At 51.3% G+C, this 15,867-nt stretch overlaps 5 protein-coding genes across 9 annotated transcripts; 1 reads left to right on the forward strand and 4 right to left on the reverse strand.

Moving 5' to 3' along the window:
• Positions 1-25: 25 nt before the first annotated feature.
• PV10_06407 (uncharacterized protein) lies at positions 26-3,581 on the reverse strand. The gene has a single exon (XM_016371197.1). It carries the CDS (start codon positions 3,184-3,186, stop codon positions 895-897), a length of 2,292 nt encoding a protein of 763 aa, XP_016223490.1. The 5' UTR covers positions 3,187-3,581; the 3' UTR covers positions 26-894.
• On the forward strand, positions 114-1,964 carry PV10_06408 (uncharacterized protein; the record flags this gene model as incomplete). The annotated part of the gene is made up of 3 exons (XM_016371198.1): positions 114-407; positions 455-885; positions 942-1,964. The coding sequence occupies 3 exons, from the start codon at positions 114-116 to the stop codon at positions 949-951; spliced, it is 735 nt and encodes a 244-aa protein (XP_016223491.1). The 3' UTR covers positions 952-1,964.
• Positions 3,582-4,143: 562 nt separating the features above from the next.
• PV10_06409 (uncharacterized protein) lies at positions 4,144-5,637 on the reverse strand. The gene is made up of 4 exons (XM_016371199.1): positions 5,227-5,637; positions 4,924-5,162; positions 4,653-4,846; positions 4,144-4,588 (listed from the first exon to the last, which is right to left on the reverse strand). Exons 1-4 carry the CDS (start codon positions 5,505-5,507, stop codon positions 4,352-4,354), a joined length of 951 nt encoding a protein of 316 aa, XP_016223492.1. The 5' UTR covers positions 5,508-5,637; the 3' UTR covers positions 4,144-4,351.
• Positions 5,638-9,205: 3,568 nt separating this feature from the next.
• Positions 9,206-11,397, reverse strand: PV10_06410 (ribosomal RNA small subunit methyltransferase B). The gene has a single exon (XM_016371200.1). It carries the CDS (start codon positions 11,349-11,351, stop codon positions 9,291-9,293), a length of 2,061 nt encoding a protein of 686 aa, XP_016223493.1. The 5' UTR covers positions 11,352-11,397; the 3' UTR covers positions 9,206-9,290.
• A 143-nt stretch (positions 11,398-11,540) lies between these two features.
• Positions 11,541-15,131, reverse strand: PV10_06411 (glycogen [starch] synthase). 5 transcript variants are annotated; one of them, XM_016371202.1, is made up of 6 exons: positions 14,447-15,131; positions 14,266-14,388; positions 14,098-14,195; positions 13,771-14,046; positions 12,160-13,718; positions 11,541-12,107 (listed from the first exon to the last, which is right to left on the reverse strand). In XM_016371202.1, exons 2-6 carry the CDS (start codon positions 14,339-14,341, stop codon positions 12,002-12,004), a joined length of 2,115 nt encoding a protein of 704 aa, XP_016223495.1. In that variant the 5' UTR covers positions 14,342-14,388; positions 14,447-15,131; the 3' UTR covers positions 11,541-12,001. The 5 variants fall into 5 exon arrangements, with proteins under 5 accessions (XP_016223495.1, XP_016223496.1, XP_016223494.1 ...); XM_016371203.1 differs by having other exon boundaries at positions 11,541-13,718; XM_016371201.1 differs by having other exon boundaries at positions 14,266-15,131.
• Between the last annotated feature and the right edge of the window lie 736 nt (positions 15,132-15,867).

A 15,867-nucleotide genomic window follows, 5' to 3' on the forward strand; every position in this document is an offset into this window, starting at 1 on the left:
TTGGCATGACGCTTCAGTCATTCTATAGAGCGGGACAGGCTGCTATTCTCCATCTGTTCACATCTACAGACTATCAACCATCCCTCGACTGATTGCATTTCGCATCAGACAAGATGTGGATCCTGCAGTTCCTGTTGGGCCTGGTCCTGACTTCTCTCCTCGTGCACGTCGATGCCAATACGGAAAAAGTGGTCTTTGTGGCTCCGGCAGCTGAGCCATTGCCCTCTGATGCCAGTATTGACAACTTGTTATTGACATCCTTCTCCGAGCCTTTCCCCAGCGCCCGAACATATATCAATGCAAGCTTCCCAACCAAAGACTCGGAGAAGGGGACTGTAACTTGGTTCTTGTTGGAGCAACTACAGCCAGGCAGACGGTACGAAGTCCGTATCTGTTGGCTTGCAACCGTGAGTCTGTTCCGCTGGTGACTTTGATTCTGGCTGACATAATCCAGCAACCCACTTCATTTTGGCTCTACACCCACTCCATTGATCATGTCTTTGGAGATGCAGATCTCATCACATCTCTGAGCGGATACGCCTACGCCCGTCACGACCATCTGAGCTCCGAAGATATCATCTCGTTGCAGGCGCGTAAGCCTCCCAAATCGACGGCTGCTTCCACGACGACTCTCTTCCTTCAGGTTTTCGCCATGGCCGACTATTACAGTCTTGACACTGATTTGATGGAGCACGTCCCCCCGGTCGCGGTTGATGTCATTCTTGACCCTTTTATTCTCAACGTCCTTCCAAGATCGCTTCTGCCGACTGGGCTGTACCTGGTATTGATTGTAATTGGAGCCTGGTTGCTCTCTGGTTGGGTGTCCAAGAAACTCACGGCTCGTTCGCCAGATGGAGATGTTGTTTTTGATTCCAAGAAACCACTGTAAGCCTTTCAAGTCCCGAGCATGGCAAATGGGTCTGCGGTCTGATCAAACTCAGTCATGATTGAGAACAGAGGAAACTCCTCGGCATAGGATGGAAGGCTAGGGATTCCTGATCCGTCGGGGGAGAGATAATCATTGTCAGGCAGCTGTCCGAACTCGGGCTGAGGTAGGCCTGGTAGTGGGCCCGAGCCATTCGGATCATCTCCCGTGTACGCCAGTGCGCCAGAAGTGGTCAGGACGGGGCCCCGACCATCAGCCTCCATCTCGAATCGTAACTGCCAGGGTGGCTGCGTATCCATTGCGTCGATGGCGTCAAAATTAAAGGGAACATTGTTGACGGCGGGATCGTCCATCAACGGTTGGCTAGGGGTCTGGTCACCCGTGCTCGGCGCAGATCGGCGGGTGTTGTCCTTATTGATGGGGTCTCCAAAGATGTTATGGATGTCTTGCCTCCGCCTCTGCATTTGTATCTGGTCGCGCTTTTTGATGTGCTCGATGGCGGCGAGCCGCAAATACAATGTGATGGTGTACAGGCGACGGGCAGAAACATCGTCCTTGGCCATAATGGTCAAGATGGCCTCGGCTTGGCTGATGCTGCTCAACAAGGGAAAGGATTTGTCAAAGTTTCCAAAGATGGCGAATCCAATGACTATGCCTGAAATGAAGACACTGTTGGTGATCATGAACAACCGTCGAGGAATGCCTGGGGTGTGGACCAGGTCGGTGGCAATCTCAATGCTTCTGAGAGCGGCATCGATGCAGGCCTCGCTGAGGGTCATGGTCACATTGCTGCCGGCACCGTCGACCTCTTCGTCGCGATTTTTGATTTTGGACGAGACCTTGTAAATCAAAAAGGGTCTCGTGAGCAGGATGATGGACCAGTAGTAGATGCCCTTGAGATGAGCAATGCCGATGGATTGTCGCAGGGTGGGTGAGGTAGAACCAGGCTTTTGATCGAGACTGTCCGCTTGCAAGCCCGTGGGCAACGACATGGTCCAGTCTCGATACTGCCTCGAGATGCTTTCGACCAATTGTACAGAGACTTCACGGCGACAATAGACCTCGTTCAGGATCCTCTCGAATATGAAACAAATTCTCAATGTAGCCGAGGTATTTCTGCCGTTCATTTGAATGTCCTCGTAGTCGCGGGTGGAGCGATTCCACGACACGCTTCCACCGTCAACTTCCGAGGTCGACGGTGGACGGCCGAGAGAGCCACTCATGTAGAGGTCGAGCACGCGGAGACTTCTCCAGACGCGTTCACGTGCGGTCCGTTCGCGGGGCTCAAAGAGACTGGAGATATCGATTCGATGGAGGCCCAGGGCATAGGCGGCGCGAACGGCAATACCCAACAACATAAAGGCACCGTTGCGCCGAGTGGCGGAGAGCATATAAAAGGTGATGAGGGCATATGCCTGAACGGTCAGGACGCTAGGATCTTCGAGAAAGCGGGAAACACCAATTTCGCGACCGCGACTGAAGTAGAACTCGGCGGTATCGAGGTCGGCGGGACTGCGAGCCAGGGCGCCAATTGCCAATACTAGGTAGTAGATGGAGGAGTTCAGGTCGGTCTCGGAATTGGCATCTGTGGTCCAGGTGCAGAGATGATCGGTGATGTCGTCGGGGTCAAAGAGGTCGATGACACCACTGGAGGCCAGCAAGTAATGCTTGATCAGATCCTGTGCCTCTGCCAGACTGGGCTTGGGATGCTTCGCTTGTTGAGGCGTGGGAGCTTTGTGAGGTGGGATTACCTCGACCATGGCATGGCGCAAGGGGTCGGAAGTGAGTTGACATTCTCCAATATCGACTTTGACGAGGCGGCGGATGTTCTGGACAAAGGCCAAATTGCTCGAGTCGCCGACAAAGATGAACTTGCCGCGACCATCTCGCAATAACCTGGCCAGCTTAGGGACGGGGGCGCGTGAGATGAGGGCATCCGGATCGCGGTCGTACTGAGGTGACTTGGGAGCACTCCTTGAACCAGACAGGGTCAACAAGGACTCGATGGCGATTTCGGCATCGTTTGATTCGTTGAGGGCATCGCGAAGAGTCATTGACTGCGCTGGCGAGGGGGCTTCGGGCTCTGCACTATTGTCTTGGGGTTGGCGACTGGCGGTGGAAGTGGAAGTGGAAGCCCGTTTGGCTAGGCCATCGGAAAAGACACATTCAGGCTCACGACCACGACGTTTACATAGTAGACAAGGATGTTGGCCGTCGCATTTCTCCTTGCGGCGTTTGCAGGTGTCGCAGGCACGCGAGACTCTCTTTCGGTCCTCGTCCTTGACGCGGGGGCGAGGCATGTCTCTCACCGGGTGCGGGTCATACAGACGAATTTCCGGGGTCAGAGGATTGTATCAAGATTGTTGTGGCCCCAGGATGTCGTTGCCGAACCCGGCGGTGGAGGAAGTGACGGAGGTCTGACGAAACAGGTGGGAAATCGGATATAGCACCTTAGAAGGAAGAAATCTGGAGATGGACAAGGACAAAACTGAGTGTGACCCGGAAGAGGGCGTGCGACGGGGGGCCGAGGGTCTAGGAAAGTTGGGGGAGTGAGGGAGCCAGGAACTATGCAGGAATCATCTCTTGTCATCCTCGCACAAATACTCGACACCTGAGTGGTTGTGGTGGCGGCATAGGCTAGGGCCGAAGGGGCACATGTCCTGCCCAGATTTTCACCAGGAAGAGACGAGTTGTGGGGGGACACTGGGGACAAGGAGGACGACGAAGAGAGTCTGAGGACGAGGGGGGGCGTAGCGTAGCGGGGTAAAGGTGTCAGGGTGTCAGGGTGTCAGGGTTGAGGGTGTGAGGGCGTTCAGGGTGGAAGGATTTGCGTGGGTTTGACACTCAGGCACGCGAGGCACTCCACAAAAAAGAGAAAAGACAGACGAGAGGAGATGAAGAGAAGGACAGCAGAAGAAAGACGCTCTGGGCCATCTTCTCCAGGGCAATTGGGTGCTGCTCCTGCCACAACCCACAGCCAAACCTTGAAGAGGCACGAGGCACTTGGCAAGGCTGGTGGTTGGCCCAGATTGGAATTGAAGATCCACTCAAAAGAGGGCTTCCCAAGCATTTGGTCCAATCATAAACGCTATATATCCGGAGGTCACCGTTATTGGAGAATGGAAAGCCGCTAGTCTAAATGCGGCGAGGTGGTCCCCATCCGAAAGTATGGAGAAGTCATGCGCGAAGGAGCAAACCAGAATAATGCAAGTGACAATGGGGGCATACACTCCTGCTTCTTGCCATTATGAATTATGCCAACACGTTCACAGCACCTTCCCGGTCTGAATCGAGACAAGACGCGTTCCTTCCATATATTGCAAATATACTTGCGGCAAGAACGTGACGAACGGCTTTCCATTCTTCAAAATCCCAAACTCCAAAGAATGTGCGCAGTTTCATGAGTTCACCGCCCACACAGAGAGAACATCTCCCTCAATAATCATGCTATGATATGGCATTTCTCTAGAACCCTCTGCCGGATCCCTGCGTCGCCAAACCGTCCCCAGACTCGCCTTGGGCATCCTGTGGCGCCAGATTTACATCATACTTGAGCTCCAGCTGGGCCTGCTCATCGCCTTTCCGGGGAACAAACTCTACCAGTAACGAGTCCTTGACTGCAAACACTGAGTCGTCATCTAAGTACTTGCTGGCCTTGTCGAATATCTGTGTCGTGATGGGCTTGTATCCTTCCAGCAGAACCTATAACGCCACGCAGGTAAGTCAGGGTGTGGTGGGCAGAAAATACAACATGAGCACCACTTACAATTAGATGAATATGCGCTGGCCGATATGGGTGGCGATCCAACAACTGCAAGAGCTTGCCCGCAGGCCCATCGAACGGGATTGGATAAGGAGTTGGCCGCAGGCAATAAAATGCATATTCCCCATTAGCATCCGTCACAAATTTGCCTCGCAGGTTGCAATCGATCTGATCGGGATCTTGTTGTTCATAAAGACCTAGTGATGCTCAGTCAGACTTTGATTCTCTTCATGAGCTGGCCAGCTCATCTGTTTCACTGCCGTTGATCTCTTACCGTTGGTGGAAGCCTCCCACACGTCAATTGTTGCATTAGCCAGAGGCTTCTTGGTCTTTGCGTCCACCACTTGACCATACATGTACACCACCTCGGCATCTTTGGGGGTATTGAACGAAATGGTTGCACCCTTTTCTCGAATAGGATGGTCATGTCTAAAGAAAGGGCCGAGGATTGCGCTCTGGGTGGCCAAATCTGACGCCTCGGATGCTTTCTTGTATGTGATCTCGTCGACAAGTCTAGAATGCAGAGATCAGCCACATGCCCACATGCTATACTCTTGGAAAACACTGTAGAACATACGATTCCAGTCCGACAACATCACACACTAATTGCCCCTCGTTTCGTTTATCGTTGCTCATCTGCCCAGCCCAGTTAATCAAAGCGACACCTTCTGTCCACTCGTCGACGGTCAACTCGACTTCTCGCGCAAAGTCGTGTAAATGTCTGGTCAAGCTGGTCATGACTTCTCGCATGCGAGGACTGGTTTTGGGGCCCATGGCATCAATAACTTTCTGGGTAAAGGTAGGGTCGAATCGATGGGCGGCGGCGCCGTTGACACCTTTAGTGCCGTTGGTAGCCATGGTGTAGGTTGGCACGAAGAAATAGGAACGGAATCGGAAAGGTGACTTTTATATTCCCAAGAGATTCTGATATATCGATCTTTTTACCCCACGTTTGACAAAGTCGTAAAACAACAGAACATTCAACAGCACGCACCAAGAACAATGAAAGAAAGAAACATCCCAAATCGCAGTCGCATGCCATGCTGTTTATGTAGACCCAGAGTGGTCCAACGGCGGCAGTACGTACCAGGATGGGGACCCCGCTTCCCGAAAGCCAAACCCTCAGCCTGCCGACTCCATCATGTGCTTATTTCCAGACATTGCCATTCGTGTACGACGTTGTATTGGCGTCAGTCCCAATCCCGAATACCTTTTTAGTTTCTAGTTACTTGAAATATACTCCTACTGGGGTTATCTCTCCTTGTCTATGTAGGAGGCCTTGGACGCCTCAGAATAGGCCTTCAGTCGATCGCTGACCGAAACGTCACGAGGGGCGAATTGGCCCCTCGGCCTCCAGTATTCGTATGTGCTTATAGTCTTGGATACCAACTTTTCCGCGTGTCATTCCAAACCCTGCATCGGATCCCGATACCAGGTGGACGAGCCAAGCCAAACTGAGTTTAGCTTTGGCATAGCATCGGATGCCTGTCATGGTTTATGGTCACCGTCGGGTTGGTTCCAAAGACACGAACGTGACGAAATACATATCTCCTGCCTCCTGTACGTAGGTACCTGACCTGGTGGGTAGGTAAGGTAAGTTGTCTGGTACTGCTGCATGTAATGTAATACTGCACTGTCACAATGATAATGTCAGGCCTTATATGAACAGATACTTAGGTATGTACTGTATCATTGACTTAATACTGAACGGCCGCGCCAGGTCTGGTATAACCACCAGTTATTACCTACCAGTTTGCTCCTAAATATACAAAGTACCTGTCTGCTCTCCCGTCACTTGATCAAAATACCAACCAATTCAACCACTGAAAATACCCTCACATTCAATTTCTTGACATTTACACTCACTGTCCACGAATTAATCTATCTTTCGTCCTACCGTCCACTTCAAAACAACCTCCTCAACGCAAACTCCCCGAGATACTCTCCTCAACTCTTTTCATCCCGACATCAAGTCCTCATCACATCCCGAACCATCGGAACTGATGTGGGTAATCCGAGAGGAGATGGACGGTGGATATCCGGGAGAATGCTTGGCAGGCCGGAAGATATCACGTGGCCTTCGCTTGGAATAGAATCCCATGCATTGTTCAAGAATCTCATGAGTGTTCTACTTATGTATATCTCGTTCAGAAAATCTACAGGATGAAAGAAATGCTCTGATTATAATCAGATCGATACCAATGTCACATTTCATGAGAATACAGGTACGAGTATTACAAGCATTCATGATACAAAGGCAGACCACCTGAAGGAGGTCCATATCCGACACTCACTCAAAACGCGGGCCGCGCTCGCCTCGTCTTTGAAAATGACCAATCCAATCGAGTCCGTCGCATCGACACTTTACATCCAATGTTGATTTCCAGGCGACGCAAGTACACTACTCGGCTTATGTACGTTGTCTTGAGGCATACCACAGATGGGGCAAGGAGGCTTCCATCAACATCGACCGTCGCAAATTCCAACATGGACATAGACAGCTCGCCGTCGGATGATGTCTTGGTCCGTCAAGATCAGTCACTCAACTGATATTGACATCATCCATCTACATGTCATTTATTCCTGACTGACTGGCCGACTGACTGATCGTCTTTGACTCGCAGTGCATTTCCACGCAATTAATTGTACGCTGTCCAAATCCTCAATTCGATACTATTCAAAGACCACGAATCGTTAGTCTTGACAATATAAATCACGGCTTGCCAGATAAGTAAAGGACAAAAATGCAAAAACACCAATACCAGACTGGGACTTGATACTTACTCCGTGTGAGCTTCCACATAATCCCACCCGTGATTGCCGCCGCCGCCATCACAACCAAGAGGATCGTCATTACCATCCATATACGTCGACGGTATCGAATATACCACTTTCGCCACGGTGAGGATTCAATACCTTGCTCAACGTCCGAACCAGTTGCGATTTGATCATGATTATGAGGATGATCAACGTTCTTATCATTGCGACCGGGTGAGACGATCATATGTGCTGAGTTTTTGACACTGCCACCATGAATTTCCAAAGATGCTTTCTCTTTTCCTTCTCCATCTTCAGGTGCCCATGATGAAATATGTTTATCTTCAGGATAATAATGGTGTTGGTAGGTCCAGGTTTGGGATGTATCACTGACATTATCATCATCCTTTTCATATTCTTGGAATGTATACCTTTCGGTGATGTATGATTCTTCAGATGCAATATCAGACTGTGAATCTGGGACCGAGCTTTGAAGCCGCAGGCCATCGCCGTGTCTGATATGTGTGTCTTGAATAGATTTCTCCTCGCCATACCACGCCCGCAGTCGTCTATCGGTCTTGGTCTCTGGGTGGAGGTATGGATGTAATGCGGCAAATACATCTTCGCTGAAGGAAATGGCATGGTCTCTTGTCATTGTCATCGGCATCGGCATAGGCGTTGGAGAAGGTGACGGTACAAGATGGGTCGCGCTAGACACTATTGCTCTCGTTTGAGCTTTCTCTGGTTTTGCTACCTCAGTCGCCAGCGAGAGAATGACTTTTGGACGGAGATTGTGTAATGATGTTTTCGGTCTGGGCGGTCGTATTGGAATGTATTTATCCTCTTGTCTGGTTTGAGTGGTGACTGCAGGTGGTTTTGTATCTTGTCGCGGTGAGATATGAGAACTGATATCCTTCTCTTCAGAACCTCCGTCCTTTTGCGATCTATTTCCTTCCCTCCTTTCATTCATGTGCAACAGGTTTCGAAGATGAATAAACTTCATACTTGCTGCTGCTGCTGCTGCTGCTGCTGCTGATGAGGAGCATAAAGGCTTGATTGTCGAGACACAAGTTCCCATCCACGACGATGGGATCTACCCTTCTCTTCCCGGTCGAGTCACTTGATTGACTTCGTTGACTTCAGCACCAAAACCTCTCACTCCATGCTATCGCACTCAATCTACAAAAAATCCTTTCCCTCCCTTTCACTAACACCAAAGCAATCTATCTTGTCAGGATCTCTGTGTCGCATAGTCATGTCGCGTCGCTTAGGGCAAATGTACTACCAACCATCCACCGATACGTCCTCATCCAAATCCAATCAATTAGTTAGTCAGTACGACACCATCAGTTTCAATCTCCCTGCTCTCTCCCAACAACTTTTCCAACCTGGCTATCTTGCACCCGATCGCCGTGTGGACTTTCAACGTGAATATCAAATGTAACGAATTCGATTGGAATACTATGTCACACCGTCTAGATGCAGTACAACGTGGGGGCATAGAATCGGAAAGTCAATTGGAAGTGAGTGTTTCTGGGCAGATAGTAACATGACATGCATGTTTTAATGGTGGGTATCACGGACCCCTTTGATCATAGACATTATATTGTAATGTGTGCGGCTGTGCAGCCCATGATGTTGATGGCCGTCAAGAATCACGAATCACGAATCACACTCGCTCAACAGTCTCGTGTCACTGATACACTGACACGGCCGGACTTGGACCTGTATTTGAAATTATGTGTCTGTTCACTGCTGACCCTCACTCTGCTCAGAGTCGCGTATGCATGGAACTATTATCTGTTTTGGCAAAGATCTTGATATTTCAACGTCTAGGACGTTTATGCACGCTATACTCCAACTCCATTCTTGACCTTTCTAACATCATCGAGACACCGTTCCGTTCGTCTTGCTTTTCTTCTTGCTCTTGGACTTGGTCTTCTCTGTGGGATCAGTATCCTTGGACCCTTGAACGCCATTTGCTTCTGTCTTGGTCTTTGACCGGTCTTTTCCCACAGCTCTTGGATCGAGGCCATGCGATTTCCTCCATTTCTTCTCCGCTCTCGCGATAATTTCCTGGTCTCCCTCATCGTCAAACCCACCAAAATCGTCATCTGCTTCTGCTTCTCCAGAGCTAGCCCCATTGGTCGACGCCTTTTGCTCACTGACGCGGACTGTGGTCTCTGCCTCACCCTCGGCCGTTCCATTCGATTGGCCGGTCGCCTTGGGCAAGGGCCCTGTCTTCTTCAACTTACACACGAAGAACCCATCCACATTTTCCCTGTGCGGGAAATATCGACGGGTCAGGTTCATCCTGTCGTCAAACTTTTTGTTCATGTAGCTTCGGAACCCTTCAGTGCCAAAGCTGCCCAAGCCCGTGTCTACAATCCTGACATTCGGCCGCTTGCGCAAGACATATTGGACAACTCCTTCGTTCTCTTCCACTGTGACAGAGCAGGTCGAGTAGACAATGTAACCGCCCGTCTTGCTATTGTGATCTGTCGAGTCGATTGCCGCCAGGAGAAGTTGCTTTTGCATGTGTGGGAGTGCTAGGAAATCTCGTTCATTCTTGCTCGTCTTGACACTAGGATCTTTCCCTATGACTCCCGTTCCAGAGCAAGGGGCGTCCAGAAGGATGCGGTCGAAACCTCCCAGGATCTTGGGGAAAGCCTTTTGTGCATCATAATGGCACACGATGGTGTTTTTGCAACCCATTCGGTGAATATTACCGATCAAACCCTTGGCTCTCTGTCGGTTGGCATCGTTGGCAAAGACAGAGCCCGTATTCCGCATAAGTGCCGCGATGTATGTAGTTTTGCCACCGGGCGCAGCGGCCATATCGAGGACCCGCTCATTGGGTTGGGGTGCCAGAGCCATGACGGGGAGGAAAGACGAGGCTGCCTGTAAGATATAGTGGCCGGCAAGGTACTCTGGGGTTGCACCCAAGGGGACTGGGGCCTCGAAAACCTGAAGACCAACTTTGGACCATTTGCCAACTGGTTCAAGCACCACTCCACGGTTGATGAGGGCTTGGGCCAGGCTGCGACGGTTGGTGCGAAGGGTATTGGTACGCAGAACCACAGGACGAGGGGTTTCGTTGGCTTCAAAGAACGCAAATGCTTCTGAGGGAGTGAAGAGGTTGAAGAGCTTTTCAGCCAGATAAGGCGTATAGCCGTAGTAGGTGCAAATGTCGGCGAGCAACTGGGTAGTATAGTCGGTGCGTGACTTGGTCTTGTCGGCCAGGTTCGAGAAATCTCCAAGAATGCGGATTGTTTCGGTCATGCGGCTTCTTACAACCGCGAGGTCTGGAGCGAGACCTTGCGCAGCCACCGAGTCGAGAACTCCTTGGTCTTGAGCGATGTTGGTTTGGAGCGCATCGTCCTCCAACTCTTGCTGCGCCTCAGCATCAACTTGTGCCTGTTGAGCGTCTAGTCTTTTGGACAATCCTTCGATGTTGGCGGCGGTGAGTTTGGCTTCGGCATCTGAGTCGTCGTCATCAGAGAACATGCGACGTGGTTGATCGTCGGGGTCCGAGTCAAAGACAGAATCCGAGTCTGATAATTCATCTGCATCGTCCAAATCGGGTATATCATCGTCATCTTCTAGCTCCGACAGAGAAGCATCAGCGAGTGGAATGCCGGCTTCGTCACTGTCGTCCTCATCTGCCGCAATAAAACCTGGGGGCGGCACTGTGATTTGGGCATCCTTATTGACCAGCCTTCTCTTTTCTTTTCCCCCGGCCTTGACTGGCTTGAGGTCTTGCCTTGATGCTCGATCAAGATTGACAAGCTTCTTGGGAGACTGTTCGGAGTCTGCAGACTTTCTCCGCTTCTTCGATGTAGGCTCTCTGGAGGTGTCCTGCGGCGACTTGCGCTTTTTATCGAGTCCAAGATCTTTCAGGGTAGGAGGAGGACCCTGTTTCTTCATCCGTCGTCCAGGACCCATGGCTGCGAATCGTATGACGGCGGGCAGCGGTGAGAGTGTGGGTGGGAGAGATCAAAGGTCTTGCAGAGGGCACTGGAGGAAGAATCACGACCCAAAAATTTCCTGGCTCCCACTTTTTTTGCGGGGACTGCGCTTGCCGTTTCTTTCGGGCGCCACATTCAAGTGGCGGTGTGGCTAAATAACATGACAGTTTATTCAGGCAGGTTAGGCGAATATCAATTCATGGATAGATTCAACACCACATTCGAGGTCACCGTGATACTGTCTCTATCTTCGATATCCATGCCAATATGCGTCATTATGAGGGTCCGCATAACTCAGTATGCGGCCTTGACATGTACCAGCGCGCAGCACCATACGGCACGGCCTGTAGATACACTAAATCGAGGCTCAAGAGCTAGCTAAAGTACATGGAGCAAGTAATACTCGACTACGCGACAGTGCGATGCCCCTAAATGATGGATAATTTTGGTGACACCACGCCTAAGAATGCGATTCAGCGCTGATACTGCTCAAATCCACACATGCGCCCCCAATGATGGGGTATATGGCTTCGTTGGTGTCCTGTGTGTCTGGCGGCTGTCGTCATTTACTGCCTCTGGAGTGCTATCCAACCGGGGCGCTTGATCGACTGTTTTCGGTCTTTGCGCTCATGATCCATTCAAACCGCCTAGGAAAGGTGCCGGAGAGTTGGCTCCCGACGATTTCTTCTTGAGTGTCAGAGGGAATTGGTAGTCATCTGGTTCTTCCTCCTCACTGGTAGACAGGTGATTAGCGGGGCCTTGCAAATGATCAACATTCAACTTACGGCAATCTCCAGGCAATGTAGTCTTCGGTGCTCAAACCTTCTTTGCCTTCTTGGAGTGATGCAAAATCACCCGGGGTCATCATGCCCGATCGGTCGCGTGGCGATCCAGGAACCGACAATGGTCGCGAGATCTTTTGCTCGGTTCCACCGATGATGTCGTCAAACTCGTCCGCATCCGTGAACGAGGTCGGGTAGGCCCTTCTCAAGGCTAGTTGCCGAGCCTTGACATATTCCATTCCCATTCTCTTCCAGTCGAGGAGGTCGCTCAGACGCTCAGTCCGATTCCTCTGGTTGATCCGCTGTCGTCGGCTCTTGTTGGCGAACTCAAACATGTAATCCGTGAGCTGATTGACCGAATCGTCGACGCCCTTGTTACGGCGGTCAACAATGTAGATACCATAGTCGGAAGAGTTTTCGATCAATTCTTCCATGTAGCATCCAAAGCCAGACAAGTTGGTCGTGATGGAAGGAACACCCATGACCGTGCACTCGGCCGGTGTGTAGCCCCAGGGCTCATAGTAGGATGCAAACACTCCCAGATGTGTACCTCGGACAAAGTCATCGTAATCGAGGGAGAGCACGGGATTGGCCGAATTCAGGAACTCGGGGTGGAACACGACTTTGACTCGATCTGATGACTGATTGAACATTTGCACCCGTCGCAGCTGGTTCAAAACTGGGTCTTCGGAGTCGTTGACCATGTTGTGGGTGACAATGGGCGGCAGGGAGTTTCTCTTCATGGCGAACAGCCGTCGACGGAGCAGGACCCGGTCGGCTGGGGTGATCAGCTCTTTTTCATCAGGCAGCGGGTCCCCATCTTTCCAATGCACCGATCGCTCAAAGAGTCGTCGGCCAATGCCGCGTTCGATGTTGGCCACGGTGTCGGCTAGAGACTTGGTGACTGCCTGTCCCTTGAGAGAGTCAACCGAGAGCGAAGTAGTCTGAGCGGGCATGATCATGAAGGCGACGACGGTCGTCTTGGAGCCCGATGTCTTGAGGCGATGGTTCAGCCGTGCCAGAGATTCGATGAACATGTCGACACCTTTATTTCGATACTCATACCGACCTGCGGTGAAATAGTAGAGAGTGTTCTCGAGGTCAAAATCGAGGTGGCCGTAGAAATGGCCGCGAACGAATTCGTGGATCTTCTCCTTTTGCACTGAATGGAGATTCTGGAACTCGTGGACGGCGGAAAATTTCTTGACGTTCAGACCATTGGGCAGGACACCGTCAGGCTTGCGTTTGAGGAGATGCTCGCTTTCGAATGCGGTGATGTGGGAAACGGTTGTGAAGACATCGGCCGAATGTGTGGCTGCTCTTTCAATGCAGTATCGGTGGTAGATACCACGTTTGCCGGCCTCGGCGTCGACGTCAAAATACTGCAGATTGTTGTAGAAATCGACCGACCCTGCGCAGAGGTAACGTCCGAGGAGGGTGGCATGTGTGGTGAAGATGGTGGTAACATCCATCTGTCGCTTCTTGGTCAAGGGGAGGGCTACGCCGGCAAGCCATTCGTGGAAGTGAGCAATAACTGCGCGATTGGTCTCTCGGGAGATGTACTGAGATGGGGTCAGCTGGTTGTACGGACGAAATTCTCTCTGGTGCACCTACCTCGCCCAGAAACCATGCGACGAGATAGCCAAAGACAATAGCTTCATTGGTTTCTGAATCGCTGGACGGCGAGGGGATGCCCGCCGCAGCCCAGAGATCACCTTTCCACTCGTCGAGCCAGCGATAGCCGGTTCCGGTATTGATGAGAAGAACTCTGGGAGCGCCCTCAATCAGCCATCGTCCATACATGAGCTCAATGCCACGCTCTTGCATCGAGGAGATTGTGTCGCGCAGTGGACCGGAGGCAGGTTCGAGGACCTCGACCTCGACCGCGGCCTACTGGTGTCAGTGTGAACACTCCAGGAAGGGGGAAGGGCGTCTTTTTACCGAGTTCTTATTGAGAGGCCCAATGAGGGTATATCGATCGCCATATTCAGCAGTGGTGACGGGGGCTTTGGACTTGAGGACGGAGTAGATACCACCGACTGAAGAGAATTAGCATTGGTGCAGGCGGGGAAATACGATGGCAGGACGCGGGAGTGGGCGTGGACATACCTCGATTAGCAACCTCGGTGGCTATCTCGAACAACAAGTGATTCTTGATATCACGTTTGCTTGATTCTCCGTTCATTTTGGGCGTCTATGCAGGTCGACAGAAGGGAAGAGATTGAAAGGGAACTGGAGTTGGAAAGAGTTATGGACCGTCGAAACAGCATGGAGACTTTGTCAAGCTTACCCCACAGCAGCGGAGAGAGCTTCCTGCACTCCTACGTCAGGGAGCTTTGGAGAAGTGGGATCTGGGCGGAGGTGATGGTGCGGATTTGTGGCTGTGGAGGATAATTATGACGGGCGATCCCACGACTGGAAGAGGAGGTGGAAAAGAATGATTGCTCAGTCGCCAATCTGTAACCAAGGCCCTCGAGTGAAGCGAACGAGTAGTTGTAGAAAAGGGAGGTCGAGAAGAGGAAATTGCTGGATCAAGATCGAGTGGGTTTGAATCCGCAACAATTGAGGCAGGCTGGGCCGATGATGAAGACGCTAAGCGCTACCGACAAGGTTGACCAAGGTATGGAGTACGAAGGCGTTAGAGTTGGGACTTTGAGGACTGGGGACAGGATTTATTAGAGGCTAAATGGGGAGAAATGGGGAGGGATGTGGAAAGTGGACTTCAGAACAGAGGCGTTGAACCGAGCCAAGTATGTAGAAAGAATTCAACAGATGGGGTTGGGTGACAGAATGTAACAAAAGCCGCACAGGATGGCAATGGGGCGACTTGAGACTTGGGATTTGGGAAGCGAGGAGCTTAGAATCAGATTATTACCAGATACATCGACGACGGGGAGTGATGGCGATGAAGTGAAGTTCGAGTGAATGAGAGTAGAGGGTCTGAGGATGTAGTGCAAATCAGTGCTACGCAGGCCCACCTCAGAAGAGAAAAGACCATTATGGATTGGAATCATGGCTTCGATGACCCATGATAGCCATGTTGTTGATCGACCTCCGATCAACCCAGCACAGAATGCCACCAAAAACCCGCCCGTTAAAAACCCAAGCTCCGTAGTTCCGTAGTCGAGTGGGAGTAACAATGGCACAATGGATACTGAATACGCGTGCCATGGCAAGACAGGCCCAATTAGTTGAGGCAAAGATGCACTGCTGGGGAACTGTCCACTCGTAAGCGTCAATCTAGGGCTTGTGCCCTGTCAGTTACAGGCATCATAGGCTGGTTGGGGTTGGGCGGTCCGGGCCCACAACAACTGAACTCAAGTCTTAAAGCTGTCCCCCAGCAATAACAATTATGAAACCTGCCAGTCTGCAACGAGGAATTCAATCCCACACTTCTGGGACACGAGATGCTCTTGTCGGCCTGTCAAAACCCTCCATGCCTCGTATGCATGGCCCGTGGCACAAAGTCCGGAGATGATTGACTTGGAGATGTCTGTTGATTTTCGACTGGTGTCATTCCGAGAGTGATTGTCGTCTAGTCGAAGAAATGCAGCAATGCATCCATGGTCTGATCGATCCACAAACGTCGTCATCGCATGTGCTGGGAATGCCATGATGAGCTAGTGTGCTCCTTAGCCTCCGTAGGCATAGGGTAGTCCTATCTACGGCCGCCTCACACGTCGCACAAATTGGTAAAGTCGCCGTTATTGT

Source organism: Exophiala mesophila (assembly GCF_000836275.1).
Source record: "Exophiala mesophila strain CBS 40295 unplaced genomic scaffold supercont1.4, whole genome shotgun sequence".
NCBI lineage: Eukaryota > Fungi > Ascomycota > Eurotiomycetes > Chaetothyriales > Herpotrichiellaceae > Exophiala > Exophiala mesophila.

What these genes read in the sequence shown, in the direction of transcription:
- PV10_06407 (XM_016371197.1), bottom strand. Translation starts at nt 3,186, where the DNA reads ATGCCTCGCCCCCGCGTCAAGGACGAGGACCGAAAGAGAGTCTCGCGT.
- PV10_06409 (XM_016371199.1), bottom strand. Translation starts at nt 5,507, where the DNA reads ATGGCTACCAACGGCACTAAAGGTGTCAACGGCGCCGCCGCCCATCGA. An exon ending in GTGGGAGGCTTCCACCAACG is followed by an intron (nt 4,847 to 4,923) that starts GTAAGAGATCAA and finishes GAGCATCACTAG; the next exon opens with GTCTTTATGAACAACAAGAT. An exon ending in CAGCGCATATTCATCTAATT is followed by an intron (nt 4,589 to 4,652) that starts GTAAGTGGTGCT and finishes GTGGCGTTATAG; the next exon opens with GTTCTGCTGGAAGGATACAA.
- PV10_06410 (XM_016371200.1), bottom strand. Translation starts at nt 11,351, where the DNA reads ATGGGTCCTGGACGACGGATGAAGAAACAGGGTCCTCCTCCTACCCTG.
- PV10_06411 (XM_016371202.1), bottom strand. Translation starts at nt 14,341, where the DNA reads ATGAACGGAGAATCAAGCAAACGTGATATCAAGAATCACTTGTTGTTC. An exon ending in CACCGAGGTTGCTAATCGAG is followed by an intron (nt 14,196 to 14,265) that starts GTATGTCCACGC and finishes AATTCTCTTCAG; the next exon opens with TCGGTGGTATCTACTCCGTC. An exon ending in TCGCATGGTTTCTGGGCGAG is followed by an intron (nt 13,719 to 13,770) that starts GTAGGTGCACCA and finishes ACCCCATCTCAG; the next exon opens with TACATCTCCCGAGAGACCAA.